Here is an 18,768-nt window from a genome sequence, read left to right on the forward strand (position 1 = left end):
CGCCTGAGGGCCACTCACAGGGCTCGTCCATGCTCAGACGAATGTGCAAAACCCTTGCATTCCTTTGAAAAGAAAGCTCCAAACCCCAACGTTCCTTTGCTAAGGGACAGGCTGATAACTTCTGTGGGATTTGCCAACTCGGGCTCATTGTGTTGTCTGTCTGCAAGGCATTAAGGGTGGCGAAGTGGGCAAAGCAGAGTTAGCACAGGTTTAAAGCCCTGGAATTGAGAATGAGGTAAAATTGTGCTCATTTATGCAACTGTTTGATGCCAGGCTATGCACAGCAGTGAGCTGGACCATGGCTGCACAGCCAGGGCATGCAAACAGAAAGGCCACAGCCACCCTTAACTTTCAGCTGATCTCCCCTTCCCTTTACGGTGTCATTTTGGCATCAGATCTGGAGCTTTCTTGCTGTGACGACCAAAGAGAGGGGTGGACTGGCCCTCTCCCCCATCCCGATAACTGTCCCCTCCAAGGCAACTTCGGTTATAGTTGCACTAATGGTGGATGTTCAGCAAACATACAGTGATGTCTGGTAGATGAGACTCTCCCAAAGACTTAAAAACTCAACTTAGCAGCTGAAAAAGCAAGATAAAACCTACAGCCCTAAAATGGAGCAATCTGGGAAGTTGGTGAGAAGAGGAGTTGGTTGGTCAGCCCCCTTCTCCACTGACTCAGTGGAAGAAGCCACACCTTTTCAGCAGTCTTAAACGTGGTTACAGGGTGTTCAGCTCAGAGGAGCCATGCTGTGTCTGCTTACAGGCTGATTTTTGCCTGATACGCTTCATTAAAAGGAGGGAAGCACATCTGGAGCGCACGTATTTACCCTAAATGCCAAGCTTTGGTTCCTATGTCTCCTTCTCTCTTCAAGACTTGGATTTTCATTCTAGGGAGCATAGATACTTTACCAAGGTCTGAATTTTGGAAGCTCTTGATCTGCCAGATTACTCCAGCCCAAACTAATTCCATTCTACAACTGGCTCAGTGGTATGGAGCAGCACTTGTGCTGTAAGGAGCAATGCCCATCCCATGGTGGGAGACCGGAGAGGAGAGGGCCTCTTAGTTTGGCCAGAGCTGTCATGAGGTTCCCTTTGAGCTGGGAGGAAAAATCCTCAGAATTGGGATCGTCCTCTGGTAGGTCATGTTGGGAATTTGCCTTCTGCTTGTTTGTTTCCTGTACTTGCACTTGAGAAATGTGTTGGGGTACAAAAATGGTATATGTGTCCTCCAGGCATTCATTTGTTTCTGCTGCTTACTCTGTACCTGACCTTGCAGACTTCTGTTTCTGACTTCACAGTTTGCTTTGGGAGGGGTTATGATCTTCAGGTGGGGAGCAAGCACCAACAGAAGATGAACTGTACAGAATGAAGGGCCTTCCAGTCCTGTCTGAAGATCCTTGTTACTAGAAAACTGAGAAAGTGGGATACAAAGGCAGAGGTCTTCAAAACAGAAGGTTGTTTCTGTGTGAGTACGGCAGCCAGAGGGTCAGTGGAGAACATGGAGCCCCAGATTTGTCTCCTTTGTCTGTCTCTTCTCCCCATGTCTCTAACGATAGACAATAGTTGTGTTCTGGCTTGCAAGATGGGCTTGGTCTCTTGCACCTGGGTTGGTTTCAGATGGAAGTAAACTTTCCCTTTTGTCAAAGCTATATGTCTGCTCTAAGGAAACTGGTTTGGTTGTATTTGAACTAGTGCAATCTGGAAACCTTTCTGTGAAAGCCGACTGTGGGCTCAGGTTTTGTCTAGTTCAGTTGTTTGTTCATTGCTGGTTAAACCAGTTTAACTTTGAGATAAATTGGTTTAAGCATCCAGATGAACCACCTGCACTGGTTTAATTGTGCTTGCCAGATTTTCTCCCTGCTGATCAGAGAATACGTCCAGAAGCAGCTCAGGGAGTCATGACCCTTATGTGAATTTTGCAAATGAAGTTGTGGCAGATACTCTCCAAGCTTGGGAATGACTGAAAATAGAGGGGCGACACTTCTGAAAATTGCTTGAGCTCGAAATTGTGGTATCTGAGTTAATATAGTATTCAGTGAGATGTCTCAGATTGGTTGGTTTGTTTTTCTCCCAACTGCTTGCAATAACGTGGAAGGTTTAGCATGAGAAGAAATTACCATGTATGTTTATATTGGTGGGTGAGTCCGCTCAGCCCTATCCAGTCTGAGGGACCAGTTCCAGTTTCTGGATCCCGCAGTAGGCAAGCCAGGACATAGTGTTGCACAGGAGCAGGGTGACTGAGACATTGTGCAACTCGGAGAATGCTGTGTGCATTTTTAGGCAGCACCAAGCTACTGATAAATCAAAAGACAGTAAAAGAGCAGCCACAAAGTTATTCAAAGGCTGGGAGAGCTGCTTTGTACTGAGGAAAGACTCAGATCTCTAATTGCATCTCTCTCGCTAAAGGAGATGGAGAGGAGCTCCTGTGAGCATTCAGAGGGAGCACACACAGGAAGGGACAAGTTGTTCCTATGGAATAATTAGGGGTAATGGGATGAAAATAAACAAAAAGACATTAAAGGCAGATTCTGGGAGGGAGGAGAAATCTGTTCATCTGGGAGGAATCTGTTACAGGAATGTTTTTTGAGCCCTGTCATTTAAAACGAGGCTGTACAGCTACATGGAGCACACTCTAGAAGACAGAAGGCTGCTTTGGACCTTGCCGAGAGAAAAGAGACTGGATGTAGAGGTGGGAAATGCCAATGCTGCCCAGTAGGTCCAGGAGGGTTCACAGAGCATCTTCCTCCACATCCTCCCACTCACCACCGGCACCAAACCCTTCCCAGCACTCCAATATACACATTAACCAGTTTTCATAAAGGAGGGAGGTAGCTGACGGGCAGGAGGGGCAGAGGAGAAAACACCAGTTGAGGAGCAAATGTCCTGTGAACTCTTACACTGCCACAGTGAAAGAATCGGGGTGGGGGAGAGTATTAGATGTTTTGCTGCTTCTGCTGTGCATTTTCTGTGCTACACCATGATCATGAATCCGTGGGATCCATTGGGAATGCCCAGAAACATCGGCCAAGACGCAATGTCCTGTATCAGATATTTCTGAAGATGTTGCTCCGTAGCAATAAGAACTCCTTTTTACAGTGCATGGGACCTGTCCCCGTGCCACAGGTTATCATCTTCCTGGGGCTTCTGGAAATGTCGCTGAACAAAACAATAAAATACAGAGAGGTAAACCCAAGCACAGCTCCAAGTTGAATGCCTCGTTAGCACTGTGGGATAGTTTGCTTATGCTAGGCCAGAAATGGTAAACCAATGAGAGTGTATTGCCCTGAAATTTAATTTTATATATTGAATGTTTGAGGGATTTCTGTTTAATTTTGGTTTTTGTTCAGCTGGTTAGTTGGGTTTTTTATACTACTCCTGTTAGAGTCCTTTGTTTTATAACTTGACAGAAGAGTTTTGCTCACATTAGACAACGGTGTATCCAGTAGACCCTTTAGGGTTTAATGATCTGTAGGCAGCTGAGCTTGAATTTTTTAGAATAGCTTCTGAAATGAGTCGCGTAAATGGCTCATTGATGCACAACGTCAACCACTGACTGAAAGGATTTTCTTCCATCCCATACTTCTAGCGTCATTGACAGTGTTCAGCATGTCTTGGTACCTGGGTGAGCAGCGCAGCCTTAACGCTAGGAATATTTTACAGTGGAGCTGATGAGTACAGGCATGTCAAACCCTTGCTTTTTACAACCAAAGTTCCTTAAAAAGACTCTTCCAGCCTCATCAGCCTTGAATGCATGTTTTCAGTCTTCTGGGGGTTCTTGTGGTGGTCTCTGCAATGTGTGTGGGTAGGATGGGTTTGGTTTTTTTTCCAGTGGGCTGGGGGGTGGGAGGAGGGATTATTTTTTTTTTTTCCATGCTAACTATGGAGAAGAACCTTTCCGCTCAAGGAAGGAGGCATGTATTCTGGAAGGAGCAACAGTCTAAGGAGCTGTTTTCCATGGTCCCTTTAAACTTATTGGGACTTTAATTTTTTTTTTTTTTTAATTATTTAAAAGGAAAACTGATAACAGATGAACTGAAACATTCGTGACAGGTGACTAGCCAAGGCTGTAAGTCCAGGAGGAACGCACGTCGTCCAGACCGTGAGGATTCTGGTCCACGCCGTAGCTAGAAATTGTCATGCCGACAAACCAAACCGTCAGGAAATCCTTGTTAGCAGCCAGTCTGAAAAGAGAAGCTGTTCCTCGTTCGTACGTTCATTTTTCAAAACCTCCTGTTGGGAGCTGAATTCTTGTTGTTTCATCAAGCAAACAATTAACGTTCTCCTTTCCCTCCTCACCCTCCCTCCCCTCAGTAACTTGTGTGCATTTCCTTCCTTTCTGTAGATGCAGATGTTCTAGGCAATACCACAGATGCACCTGCGTGTGTCTCTACGTGCGAGTGCAAGAATCTCATGTCATCTTAAAAAATACAAAAAAATATACAAAAAATATACAAAAAATATCTTTTTTAGGCCAGAGTTTTCTACAGGTATTAATGAATATTTTTCTTAATCCTTATAAGTTTTATGTGTTTAATATTTCTTAATACCGGTAGCATTAATTTATACTTTTGTAGCAACACAATATTTTTATAAACCGCCACCGCTGGCTTTGTCTTCATAATGGGGAAAAGTGCGGGCAGCTGGCCCCGCGCTGTACCATGTACTGTATTTAAAAGGTTATCTAATGTCACACTTGCTGTGTTAATAAACAAAACAAAACCTGTTTGAAGTCTCATGTATTGTTGGTGTGGATCGAATGACTCAATAGAGAGCAATATTGCACGGGGTTGAGTTGCTGATTTTCATTGTGATATATGAACGCTTGAGGCCAACTCAAGTTCTGATCTTTTCTTTTTAGGATTTTGTTTTGTTTTGTTTTGTTTTGTTTTTTTACAGCTAAATAAATTCAGTGCTGTTTGAAACTTAGACTGACGTCAAATGAAAAGGATTATTAAAGAAAAAAAAATCAAGGTGTTTAAATGTTGCTGTTTTTACAAGTCTGTTGCTGTCTGAATGGAAATATTCCACAAGAGAGGAGGAATAGTTCCACTTAGCTTCCAAACGAGCTGAGCGCTCCAGGCCAGAGCTCGGTTATTTGGAAATATCTTAGAGACATGTTTCTGCAACATTCTTTTCAGAGTTGATGCCAAGGCAGAAGACAAACTGTAACTGTAAGAAGGCATCCGTTGCTTGAGGATTTTCATGTCAGTGTTGTATTTATGGTTTTACAATAAAACAACCTTTAGGAAAAAAAAAATCGTCTGGGGTTTTCTATTTTTCAAGCACGTGAATCACCCAGAGCCAGGCGTCTTCTTGTGAAGAGGGAAGACATCCATTAAAGTGACCTGAATCTCAGCAGCGGTCTCTTTGATGGACCTCATCAGCCGTAAAATTCTACAGCGGGCTTCTCCCTGCATCCCTTGTGCACCCAAAGCTCCCTAAAGCATTTTCCAGAGCATCTTCTGTCTCACACTTGGTTACCAGTGCAGTCAACCTCCTCCTCTCGCCAGCGAGACATTTATATGTAGCAGAAAGTGAACCAAGACGTCTTGGCCAACTGGAGGGGTTGTTTGGTGTGTTGTAATGTGGTATTTGTATTCACACCACCAGGACAGAGTCAGCTTGGCTGGCTTTTATGCTGCTAAAGCAGTGCAAGCTGATGCTGGGCAAGATAGTCTTAACTCGAACGTGCCGCATTTCTGCCCAGTGTGGTAAGAGATTTTTTACTCATATCAGCAGGTCCACCTGTGAACTTGCTTTCACCCCAGGAGAAAAGAGGCATTGAGGCATTGAGCAGGCTCACTCCTTTCCATAAGACGAGGCCCTTGACAGCTATTTCTAATGATAGCCAAAATAGGAAAGGGCACAGAAATCTTTGCTTAGAGGCTATGTCAGTCTTGACCTGCTTCAAAGTGTCTCACAGGGTCACAAAGATGTGATGGTGGGTGGGGATCACTGGCAGTTTTGCATGCAGCAACGCAGCCTTGCCAGAATTGGCCCAAGAGGAACAAGTACATAGACCAGGGTTCAAAGGAGGAGACCAGGCCTACTGCTGGAAAATCCAAGGTACGTTGTCCGTCACCCTTCGTGTATCCTTTTCTTTGACCTGTGTTTATATCCTTTGGGGTTTTCTAATCTTGGACTCATCCCAAAAAAAGAAACAGCAAAAAAACACCTTTGCTTGAGAATTAGGAAATACGTGGTGAATTTCTTAGTTGGGAAAAAGCCAAAACTTGAAGACATGGATTGACGATTGGTCTGGCAATTGGATAAACTCCTTTAGCTAGTGGTCAAGTGTGAAGATAAACCACAATAACAAATACAACTATCAGAATATAATAGTAAGAATGGCTATAGCTTTGCAGTAGATTTGATGTAAAAGTGATTTCAGTGAACAGTAACATTAGATGCTCTCACACCCTAACCAGATAGGAGTTCAGGTTGGTTTGAAAACCTAAATATGTCAAGTGGCTAATGTACAGCCAAAAGGCATAAAAGACTTGGGGAACAGTGCTCCTTGCATGCCAGTGGCTCCCAGCACTAAATTGTCCTTTTTGTTAGACCCATTTAAAAGGATAAATCAGATGATTGAAAATGGGAAACATAAGAGGCTTAAGCTAATCCTGTCTTATTTCCCAGTTCTCTAATTTAGAATCATAGAATCATTTAGGTTGGAAAGGACCTTTAAGATCATTGAGTCCAACCGTAAACCTAGCATGGCCAAGATCATGTCCCTAAGCACGACATCTACAGCCTTTTAAATGTCCCCAGGGATGGTGACTCCATCCTCTTCAGTAAAAAAGGAAATGGTAGGTCAGAATTCAGGCTCTGCTGGAGGTATCTGATAGTTTCCTTGAATTTCAGGGCTGATGAATCTAGCAAAGCTAATTTAACTCGCCATCTCTAATCTGCCCTTCAGCAATTTACCTGCCTTGGAGTTTTGTTCATCCTGAGATCCTGTATGTGGGAACGGAGGAGCAGGGAGCAACAGACCAGGGGTGTTGCAAGACCTCTGTACTAGTGTGTGTACATGTCTCTGTGTGTGTGGTGGCCATGTGCACCTCTGGCTGTTTCTCCATTACCTGTCACTGTGAGGGCAGCTGCTCCCTAAGGAATGGGGTTCTGGGAGCCAAGGGGGGTGGTCCCACCACCCCCAAGCAGGATGGGCAGGGCAGGCCCAGAGGTCATGGCCAGGGTCTACCAAGAGTCCAGATCATTGGGCAAGTTCATGGTGATGAGGCAGGGCTGAGGTCAAGCTGGGGCAGCCGGGGTCAGACAGAGCCCAGCAACCACTGGGCAGGTCCACGGTGATGGGACAGGGTGCAGGTCAAGCTGGAAGTCAGCCTGTGGTCAGAGTTCAGGTCAGTCAGGCATGGGCATGTCTGCAGCTGAGCTGGAAACGTCCTACAGCATAGCTCAGGACAGGGATGGAAGGTGCAGAGCTGAGCTGAAATGGGGCTCCTGGGCCATGGGCAGGGAATGGATGAACCCCCCAGCTGAGGCTGGTCAGGGCCACCAAGACATATGTATTGCTGCTCTTTGGTCCCTGAGAGGCTCGGGCTGTTGAGTTGGGCAATGCTCCTTGTGCAAGCTCCTGCTATCTCCTTAAGATCCTTGCTGGAGATTCCTTGGGGCTCCTGAAGCAGGACAGCATGGGCCAGCTACAGAACCACTTCCCCTATGCAAGAACACCCCACAAAACAGTGAAGAGCAACAAACCATGAACATGAGATCAGTTTTTTAAAAAAATTTAATAGTGAAATATCGACAGTGCGATAGCCAGACATGAATGGTGAAGGCGCAACTAGCACGTGGGTGGGATGCTGCCGGGCAGCTGATGGGCTCTGCACTGGCAGAGGGTTGCGAAGGCATGTTCCTGCTCCCCGTCCCGCTCTGGGTTAATGGTGAAGGAGAAACCAGAAGCCTCAGCAAAGTGCAGAATTCACAAGGCACAGGCAAGCGCGCAGCGCATGAGAACAGCAGCTACCAGCCTCCTTGGAAAGCTCCTGGATTTGAGCATTTGCTCTTGCTGGCCCTTGGCATAGAGTAACTGCCAGGGTCCTGCTAACTGCGCAAGGCAGGCGCTGCCTATGGAGGTTACAGGTTTCTCTAGGGCATGCAGCAAGGCAGAATCTAGCCCTTTAACATAGAGCATGTAAGCATGTAGGCACGAAGCACAGGAGAACCTAGACCAGTTTTTGTCAGATTTGCAGCCTAGTCTCCATGTGTTAGCTTCATTTCTGATCACAGTGACAGTGAGTGACACCTATGGTCTTGCCATGAGACAAATTTTTACAGCCAACCATGTACCCAAGGTATTGCTGGATTCCAGGGGCTACCAAAGCAGGATCTTACTCACATCCTTGACCTGCAGAATTGTTGTCAGCCTAAGTGATTTGGTCACCAGCATAGTCCCTCTTCTTCCCAACTAGGTGCAATAGCTCCAGAAGGAATTGACTCAGGCAAGAGCACTGTAGGCTCGAGGAAGCCCACAGGTATGGTAAAGACATGGTGGGCAGCTAAAATCCGTGCTGCCCTGCCTGCTGCCAGAGAGAAGGGAGATGGCCTATGTCTGTGGGCTTTGCAATCACACCTCCGATGCCATGCAGGCATCAGCCAAGCCTCCCCTGGAGAGCTGAAGCCTGCCCCAGCCAAGGTGATGGTGCAGAAGCAACAGCAGGCCTGGTGGGGAAAGGACACTTCAGACAATAAAAGAAAAGCTTTTCATATAACTACTTGAAATGATAGCAGCAGTGAGAGACAAGGGCACTTTAAAGGCAGTTCTGGCAATTTTAAGTTCACGCTCAGCTCATACATTGCAGCACAGGTACAAGAGCAAGCGGGTTACACCCTTGGAGCTTTGATGCCCTGAACACAGAAGGTAAAAGAGGCTCGCCAGGGCTGAGGCTCTGCTCCCTGTGCCAGTGCCAATATTTGTTATATTGGTCATGCCTGCCCAGCACCGCTGCCCACCAGCCAGGATGGGCAGGAGCCTCCTGAGAACCTCTGCCCACCTTCTGCAGCGCGCAGCAAGGTCCTCACCAGTCCAGGCCCTCCTTCTGTGCCGGGAGCCTCGTGCTCTTCGCGCTGTAGAACTGGGCGTACCAGCGCCGGTGCTTCTGGATGCTGGCATCCTCTCTGACCAGCAGCGGCTTGGGCAGATACTCTTTGTTATTCCAGATGGTTATATCGCGCTCAAACTGGGGGGACAAGGGTAGTCTCATTCAGGTGGGGAAGCTGAACCAGAAATTTTGTGCGAACTCCCTCCACACTAGGTGTATTTTTTAGCATTTCTCCCAAACGACCGGTGTGGGGCTGCTCATGCTGTTCGTAGCTTGTAACGCTACAGCTCTGTCTGCAGTTAGCAGATGTTTAGCCCATCGTAGCTCCCAAACAAGAAGCCACTTTCAGCTTAGACTGTTCCTGTCATAGGAAAAGAAATGAATGTTGTGTAGGTAGGAGCTGCTCCCCCTGACGTTTTTGATTCGTTGGGTAGCTCCAGCCAACCAGGGCTTTATAAATTAAGCATCCACGTCTTAATCTCTGCTCAGACACACGTGCAGTAAGATTATGGAGTTTTCCTTTGTGAGGAAGTCTCTGCAGAAATGAGTGCTGCTCGTTCACATTAGTAAGGTGCAAAATATTAAGCCAGCATTTATACAACACGAGCCAGCACAGCTAAGTTTGATTTGCAGTAGGTTTTTGGCATCTGAAAATCATCTTTCGGCAAATTTTACTATAGTACCAGTGAAACCCTCTCTGGTCAGGTCAAACAGTTTCCAAGCTTTAATCCCTGACAGAAGAGAAGGATGTGAGCTCTTCTGACTGCTTGGAAAGGAGTTACGGGGATGACGGAATCAGATTTTTCTTGGTAGTGCCAGCTGGTGTAACAAGGAGTAACAGCTACAGATTGCAGGTTGAGAAGTTCAAAATGGACATTAAAAATAAAAACTAACAAGATGGGTTGTGCAATAATGGAATGGGTGACCTCAGGAACTGGAGGAATGGGGGCATTCAAGGAGGAGGCCTTCAAGGCTGTGCTTGACCTGCATTTGGCAATAGTCTTGCCCCAACTGGGATATTGAACTGGAGACCTCCAGATGGACCTTTCACCACTTCCATGAATCCCTGTAGAAAGGCCCTGGAAAACCTCTATCAGGAGAGGCAAGAGTTGCCAAATCTCGTGATAATTTAACAACAAGAGAATTTCTTGGCATAGTTTTTACCAAAGGAGAGAGGATGATCTTAAAGCACCGCCCTGGGATGCTGGAAATCTGGATGCAGTTATTAGTTCCCTCAAAGACTTCCTGCAGCTTGGGAGAGGTTGCCTAATCCTTGTGCCCCAGTTCCCCACCCACAGGAGAGGGATAGCACCTCCCTGCCACCCTCAACAGATGACCCACTGCAGAGACCCTCTTCACTAAACCTCCAGTTTAGTTCTTTGGGCTACTAAAAATGAAAGATCATACCAAGCACTGAAAGGATCTTGCCCATGGGAGCTCTGCTCCCATGTATATCTGAGCCCATGTGGGCAACTGCTCTTGCTTCTCACATCTCCAAGCCACCAAGCTCCAAGGGACCAGCTTTGGCTGCTCTTCTTCAGAGACCTTACCTGTATGCACTCTGCTCTCAGGATGAACTTGGGGATTATGGCTGGTATGTTCTTCTGGTAGTAGATTTTGTGAACAACGTTCTGCAGGAGAGGCTCCAGGGGAGTCACCGTCTGCAGGATGATCCCATGGCCCAGGAAGGCATGTTTGAAGGTCAGGAAAACCAGCCCTGGCCCCACCTGCAGAGCAACAGAGCACCTCAGTCCATCCCCAGTGGTCCAGCCCCCTGGCGCAGCAGCTCCCACAGCTTGAGACCTGCCTAAGATGCCTCCTAGACCATGTTCTGTCTTTTCATCGGATAATAGGCACAAAGTCAAACTACGCCTCAGGGCCATGAGTTACAGACTGCTTGCCATCTCCTAATGCTCCCCAGGCCAGGGGAAATCCAGCAGAGCCATGCAGCCCATATTGGCCTGGGACATTCACAGATGTGTCAGGGCTGGATGGCTTTACTGTGGGCCCACAGGAATTCGTGAGAGTTTACAGTACTCTACCAGTCCCCAAAAGTTTAAAAATCTAATCTTCTAGGAAATGCTTCCAAATTTTCACTTGCTCTTGTTGTTCATCACTGAATTACCTTCAGGTCATGAACAGCCTTATAGGATTGTTGACACTGGTCCAGAGCTCCGATCTCAGTAGCAGCAATTGCAATACAGTATGGAGGTGATACAACAGCCCTACTCCTGCTCTGGCTTTCTCCTTTGCAGCTACAACGGTAACACCAGGTTTTAGCTGAAATCAGATTTAGCCTTTTATCTTGCATGACATGATGTCCTTGTTCTGTGCTCTTTGACGTGCATCCAGACACGCAGAGGCATGGTCTTACACTTGGTTCTTTGAAGCACTGCAAATATTGCTGGGTTTTTTGGCTACTTTATTTACTACTCTAATGTTTGGTTGGGCACAAATGCTTTGTGAAGTTATTTTAATGTCTTTTTCATCCTGTTCACATTGATATCAGTGCTAAACAGCACAGATCTAAGAACTGAACAGAGATACAATCAACATCCACTTTGTGATAAATCCCTAATTACACCGAGATGTATCCTTTATCAAAGTTTTGCATCATGACTTGTTTTGCTATTGTTCTGAATTTGTCATATGGGAATAGGTCAAATACCTTCAAAAACTAGAACAAAATTACTGGTTTTATCAGGCAAACTTAGCATATCATCAAAAAAACCCCACAACCAAAAATAAAAGTGAGAACATCTAGTTCCCATTGATTCATGGCATTATTTCTGTTTTCCTATAATTCTTTATCAATCTGTGTCAGTGATTTTATGGTCTCATTCAGGGCTGATCCTGGGCTACAAGACACGCTGGTTCTGATTGTTTGCCTTTCCCAGGCCTGTTCACCATGGACTGAAAAGTTCCACACTTCTGTATTGTAAAGACCTGTGACAACGTGGTGTGAAGGTCCCTTCGGATTGTCATCAGTGTCTGCTCAGGCACCAGCTTTTTATTTTTCTCAGTGGTTTTGGGGGCACAGCAGCCCTTAGGAACCCTCCCTTTTCTCTATGCAGCCCCGGTGCCAGTGTGTAGGTTTTGGCCCATGTGTCTGATGCACTTGGTAGGAAAGGCTACGCTGGGCAGGATGGGCAAGGTCTCACTTAGCCTTTCAGGTGACAAAGCCCACCAGAGTTCTGGTGGTCACCAATGCAGGACATACCTGCCTGGCTGAAACGGTCAAATCCATCAAGGAGATGTGCTTCCCAAAGATGGTTGCGGTGTGTTGAACCAGTAGTCGAGAGCAATGCTCGTTGGGCTCTGGCTCCGGCTGCCACTCTGCCTGGAGGGGTGGAGAAGGATCGGGTCAGTCTGAGAGACGGGGAGTACAGGCTGAGGGGAGGTAGCAGGGAGATGGTGACAAGAGCTGGCTGTGAAGACCATCTAGAGATGAGCACCGATGAGGAAGTGCAGCTCAAACTCTCAGAGACACAGAAAAGAGACTGAAGATGGGGGGATGCAGCAGAGGGGGTGAGGTGGGACTGATGCTTTGAGGCAGAAAGGGGACCTGGTTTGAAAGACTTTGACCTCCTAATGGCTAAGAGGGGAGCTAGGTTCTTACCTTCCAGATGTGCTTCATAAAATCCCACAGCTTGGACCTTATGTATCTCAGATCGGATCCACCCAGAATAGCTGGTCCATGGAGAAAAGCCAGGTGAGCCGTGTCGGCCGCGTTCTCGGGGATTTCCTGCCATTGGGGAACAATTTGCCGTTGGCAATAACTGATTTGGGTGTGAGCTGCCTGTACCTAAGAGCCACATCACAATGGCACCAGCGTGCCGGCGGCACAGCCCAGGGCACACCGCTCCCAGCAGGGCTGGGATGCTCACAGGTACCTGACACAGCAAGGGGCAACCGAGTGCGTGGAGAAAGAGACCTCAGCACAGACTGACCTGGGACCGGTTCTTAACTAGTGTATAGGAATGATTTAAATATGAAGCTCAGGAAATTCAGAGCTCATTTTAAGCTCAAAGAAGTCTGTATGTGCTAACTTCTGCAGCTGCACAAGCTGGGACTCCAAATAAGTCCTTCCTTTGGCCCTGTAATAATTGTAAGGAATAAAGTCTTTTTGTGTTGGTGCTCCTAGACTAGTTTTCACATACTTTTAAACCTATAAACCCCACCAGCCTGCCCAGAATATGTCACTTTTTGAGAACTTTTAACTGCATTATTACTCAAATACACCAGCTTTCCACCAGCTTGCCAAGTAGAACAGACTGGTCCCAGTACAGACCTAGGTACAGTGGCTTGCACTGAAAAGCAGACATGAAATAAATATTACTGTCCCATCAATCTCCCAAATTGTCCCTGCTTCTCACAACTCCACTGCACACTCCCAGAGCTGTATCTCATGTGTCTCATGCACCTTCTTCATTTCTCCTAATAATTCTCCATTCCTTTCTAACCCACTCACTTTAGTCGTGATTTAGTCAGCAGGCAGGCACTGCCTTTGCAAAGTGAGCTCTACATTAAGCGTCATTTTTGTCACTGATTTTTATGAACAGAAGCATTCTGCTCAGCAGCACGCATACGAAACCTCCCAAGGACCTCCAGAGATTCCCCAGTTTCAAAACTGCCGCTGCCTCCCACCACCTTCCTGGAGGGGTCTCCCCCCGGGGCTCTCCCCGGCTCCCTCCCAGGACCACGGCCATGGTCCCTTTGGGTTAGTGCCACACAACGGTTCCCCTTTTCCAGACTCATTTCCACAGAAAGGCGATGGAGGCAACAGCCTTTTTTTTCTCCGTTCGTCAGTGTATGATGGTGATTACGAAGATTAGCTGCAAAATAACCGCGCGTTTCTATTTCGGTGGTCGCTGAGTTGAAAAGCCTCCTGACGCTAATTCTTAGAGAATTTTTTTTAAAATTACATCAGTTATAAGTCAAAGCAAATTAACAGATTCCTTGTAAGTACCCAGAACATCTGTTCTCTACTCGAGAAGCTCACGATCCGTGTTTGGGGAACATATGCTGTATTCTCGGTATGTGGGGTGTATTTCTAGGTCTGAGCTCTGCGAGCAGCAGCGATGACACTGAGTGCAGGCAGGGCCTGGTTAATTGGGAGGAGATGTCCCTGAATGGGTTAACTGGGAGGAGATGACCCTGACCTGCCCCACGGAGGGACCGGGCTCCCTACCTGGATGTGCGCATCAACCAAGTGCTCTGTCTGCCCACGGAAGACCCACTCTTTGGTGGTGATCTCACGCTGCTCGGGCACTGCCCACGTCGGACTGACGCCTTCACAGTGATACCAGACCAACACCATCCCGTTCACCTCGCAGGATGGCCAGGTCCGGACCCTGGCAAAATCTGGCACTGCAGAGGATGGAAAGAAATCAGTTAAAAGCAGTATCTCCGAGGCTGACCCTGGTGCCGAGAGTCACCTCGTCCTGAACCACGGCTCAGAAATCATCTTTATGGGAGATACTCATGTGGCACAGACTCTCTGGTGACACTTTTCCAGCTTTCAGGCTGCTGAAGAAGGACAACAGCTTCTGAAGGTCACAGAAGAGAGTTTGCTTAAATCAGTTGGGTGTTTTGTGTAAGTTTTTTTAAGGAAGAAACATGACTGGCTGCTCTGAGGCCTCTTTCACTCCTCTTAAAACTGTTCAAATAAGTAAATGTCTGCTGTAAATGGACCCTCCTCAGGTTTCAACAAGCTAAAAGGTGATGCTTTTAGCTAGAGATGTGCAGAGAGTAAAAGTCATCGCCACCTCTCGAGTTCAAGCCGTTCTCTGTTACCATACTGCAGTATCATGTTGCTTTAAGAATGTGCATGATAGTCTGCACTCCTTCCAGTGAAATGAATTTTGGCATTTATATTTACCCAATTGTCAGAAAATGTAGCTGCTACTGGGCTGGAAGGCTTTTGCCTTTGATCCTTTTTTTTCTAATTTGCAAATAAGCACAGAGGATAGCGCTTCCTTAGTACTCAGCCTTGTACGGTCATGTGGGAGGTGGAATAACAGGAGAAATTATGTTTCTCTTTTAGTCAATGAATATCAGAGGGGGCACAAGGAGACAATCACTGTGATTTCTGATTGAAAAAAATCTGGTGCTTTGGGTGGGATGCATCTCCTTAAATTTTAAAGAGGGCTTCGTCTGCCCCCACGCAGACATAGAATCACAGAATCATTTGGGTTGGAAAGGACCGTTAAGATCATCAAGTCCAACCGTAAACCTAGCACGGCCAAGCCCACCACTAAACCATGTCCCTAAGCACCACACCTACACGTCTTTTAAATACCTCCAGGGATGGCGACTCAACCACTTCCCTGGGCAGCCTGTTCCAGTGCTTCACAACCCTTTAGGTGAAGAAATTCTTCCTAATCTCCAATCTAAATCTCCCCTGGTGCCACTTGAGGCCATTTCCTCTTGTCCTATGGCTTGTTACTTAGGGGGAGAGACTGACGGGAGAGACTGACGCCCCCCTCACTACCCCCTCCTTTCAGGTCGTTGTAGAGAGCGATCAGGTCTCCCCTCAGCCTCCTCTTCTCCAGACCAAACGCCCCCACCTCCCCCAGCCGCTCCCCATCAGACTTGTGCTCCAGACCCTTCTCCAGCTTCACCTCGCACGGCGTTGGGCTCTGCGGCTCTCCTTGGCTGTCGGCCCCCTGCAAGCCCAGTGCTGGAGGTGGGGCCCATCCGAGCTCTCCAAAATTCCCCTCCATCAAAGTGACCTGCAGGAGCACAGATGGCTTTTAAATCTGTTTAAACCAACCTGACCCATTTGGGCTGTATGAGAGCAGGGCAGCTGTCTGCAGTTTCGTTCTTTTAATAACTGTGGGTAACAATGCCTCTAAATACAGCCGTTTCAGATGAAACAATGCATCTTGGCAAGTGATTGCGTATGTCCAGAATATTCACTCTCCTTTTGTGATGAAACACATAATTGCTCATTACTTGGAACCAAATTTTCATTTGAATGCAGCTCCTGACTGAGTATATATGGGAAAAAAAGTACAGCATTAATCTTTTTTTCTGAAAATAACACACACCCAAACGAAAAAAAAGGAATTGCTGCTTGATGAGATCTAGAAATTGTTTCTCTTATCCCATATAGATGGAACGTTTCTTTCACTTTGGGAAAAATAGTCTGTTTGGTAGAAAGACTGACTTTTGGTGCTAATCAATGTTTTCATTGCTATCCCAATCAATCCCAACCAGAGAAAGCTGAACTTCTCAGGAAAATAACTAAGAAGCACAAACCAAAGCAAAACTCCAGGTAAGTCTGTTTGCTGGTTTCAGCCACATCTAGAATTGGTGATTTAAACTAATCAGTGCAGCCAGATCGAGTAATGGTTACATTTGAACTTTAAGTAAGATATTCTTCCCACACAGTCAACACAAACCATATATAAAAGGCAGGTGTATGCAAAGAGCTTTCCTCGATTCCAACCAAAAGTTGCCTTCAAGCCTTAAAAGGAGAAAAAAATGCCGTTGAGAAACTATTCTGTCACGCTAATGCAACCGAGTTAAGCACTGCCGTGGTGTAAGCTGTCACCGCAGAGTACAGAATCATTGCTGAAACCCAACAGATCCTCAGGATCCATCCCTGCTGGTGCAATGCATGACTCAGAGTTTAAAATCTTCTTTAATACCCTGCTTGCTGAATGCAGGAGTTGTAGGACTATCAAAATCAAGAAGGGTGGTTATTTAACTAAAGTCCCAGTTATCAGCTAACGTAGGAAAGGGCACTGGAACATTTTATGGTTGGATTCAATGATACCATTGGACTTGACGATCTTAAAGGTCCTTTCCAACCTAAAAGATTCTGTGATTTTATGATTATGCCCCAACATGGGCAACCCAGAAGGAAAATTAGGGTGCTGCATGAAATAGGGGAGCAGGATGGAGGGTGAGTTATTACAAAGGCTACTTTTCCTTAATGAAGGAGCTTTAATGAGGACACGCAGGGCAGTACCATTTCTGGGGATGCTTTCTGGGGATCTGGGGGATGTTCACCTTTTTCAGCATAGGGGATGCTGATGCATTTTCCGTCTTCTCCTCGAAACTGCCAGCCGTGAAATGGGCATTCGATGCAATTGCCCATGACGTGCCCGCCGACGGCGAGGTTAGCCCCGAGGTGAGGGCAGTAAGCATCGACCACGTAGGCTTGGCCATCCTGGGTACGAAAGACAGCGAGCTGTTCCCCTGCAGAAATAGGAGATTATGAAGCTGTAAAAACAACATCCCCAGATAAAGGGTGGGGGGGTGTCAGGTAAGACACCCATTGCTTCTGAACAGGCAGCACCCACTGTGCTTTTACCCAACGTTGTAGGCATCTGCCTGTGCAAAACCATGCAGAAGTATCCTGCTAAAAATTAATATTGGAGGTTTTCTTTCCTTTCTAGTGGAAGATCAGTGGCAGGATAGAAACAGGGTTGCGCCAGAGAAGTTATTTAACCACGAGACGGCACCAGGCAGCCGGCAGAGCCGGGGCTGGAGCTGCTGCCCAGGGCTGTGGGCAGGAGCCGTGCCGGGCGGCAGCGGGGCTGCGGGCAGAGGCGTTTGCTGGCTGCGAAAAGGGCCACGCGAAATTGGGGTGACAGCTGCTGTAACGAATGCCCAGGGTGTGGTGGCTGTCACCTTCCTGTCTGGGTTTAAAAGACATCCCCGAGCACCCCGGGTGTCACCCGCAGCACGTTGGCACCCTGCAGACCCAGGCAGCTGCCCCGTGTCCCAAGGGTGCTGCTGTAGCACACACGTCTGTGCTGAAGGGTATTGCCTTGCTCCAGGCAGGGGGAGCATAATTTCTCCTGGTTGTCTCTAAACCCTCATGGCTTTGAGCCTCAGCCCTAGTTTTTGAGCCCTCAGAGCCTGTCTCAGCTGCAGGATAAAAGGTGCCTTCACAAAAATGTTTGAAGACTTAGGTTGCTTTCCCTGCTAAGAGAGAGATACACAGAGAAGAGTGGTAGCTGCATTTAAAGAGAACTCTGTTCCCATCCCCTTGCCCGAGCGGCGCAGAAGAGAGTGCATGGGCTCATTCATTTCGGGAATCTCTGGTAATGGGAGCTGGAAGGAGCAGCCCTTCATCTCTTTGCTCTTGAACTCCAAGGGCCGTCCACACTGCAGCTCTGCAGCAAATCCTTTCCTTGGGCAGCGAGGCCGGGTGCTGCGAGCCAGAGCACTGACACCTTCTCAGGAAAAAGGCGTTTTCTGGTGAAGTGAAGGAAGCTCCTGACTCTGGTTTGCTCCACGCAGGGACCGAAGAAGAGACGGGCTGGGGTGGCTGGGGCCGTATCGCCCAGGCACTCAGACTTGCTTTTCTCCATCACTGGGCCTAATTCCTTGTGCTCCCTGAAGCAAAGTGAGGTTTGCCCTGCTAGGATCTGTCCCAGCTCAGTTCTGGGCTCGTCCTCTTCCTCCCCACCCCCAGGGTAGCACCATGTTAGCTGAGCAAAGCCCTATTAAAATGGAGAGACAGAGAGTACCTGGGCTACAGCTGCAGGTCTCCACCCAGCTGTGCAAGGCACCCACAGCTGGATGGCCTGCCACAGTATTATCTAAATAAATGCTCTTCCTGAAGGGACTGAATAGGTGCCAGGTGCTTTCCCAGCCTGGCACAGAGATGCCTCAAGGGTGCCATGGCACTGCCGACCTGCCAGCACCCACAGCCCTGCCAGTGCCACGGAGAGGGGCTGCTCATCCGT

At 47.4% G+C, this 18,768-nt stretch overlaps 1 protein-coding gene across 1 annotated transcript; it reads right to left on the bottom strand.

The window, feature by feature from the left end:
* Positions 1–9,037: 9,037 nt before the first annotated feature.
* Positions 9,038–17,269, bottom strand: LOC104154540 (cholesterol desaturase daf-36-like; the record flags this gene model as incomplete). Its single annotated transcript, XM_009707745.1, has 6 exons — positions 9,038–9,199; positions 10,612–10,788; positions 12,282–12,401; positions 12,681–12,806; positions 14,253–14,431; positions 17,081–17,269. Coding segments are annotated over 6 exons (953 nt in total), but the record flags the coding sequence as incomplete, so codon positions are not given.
* Between the last annotated feature and the right edge of the window lie 1,499 nt (positions 17,270–18,768).

The sequence above is a fragment of the Cariama cristata genome, unplaced genomic scaffold, assembly GCF_000690535.1.
Source record: "Cariama cristata isolate BGI_N322 unplaced genomic scaffold, ASM69053v1 scaffold43379, whole genome shotgun sequence".
Taxonomy (NCBI): domain Eukaryota; kingdom Metazoa; phylum Chordata; class Aves; order Cariamiformes; family Cariamidae; genus Cariama; species Cariama cristata.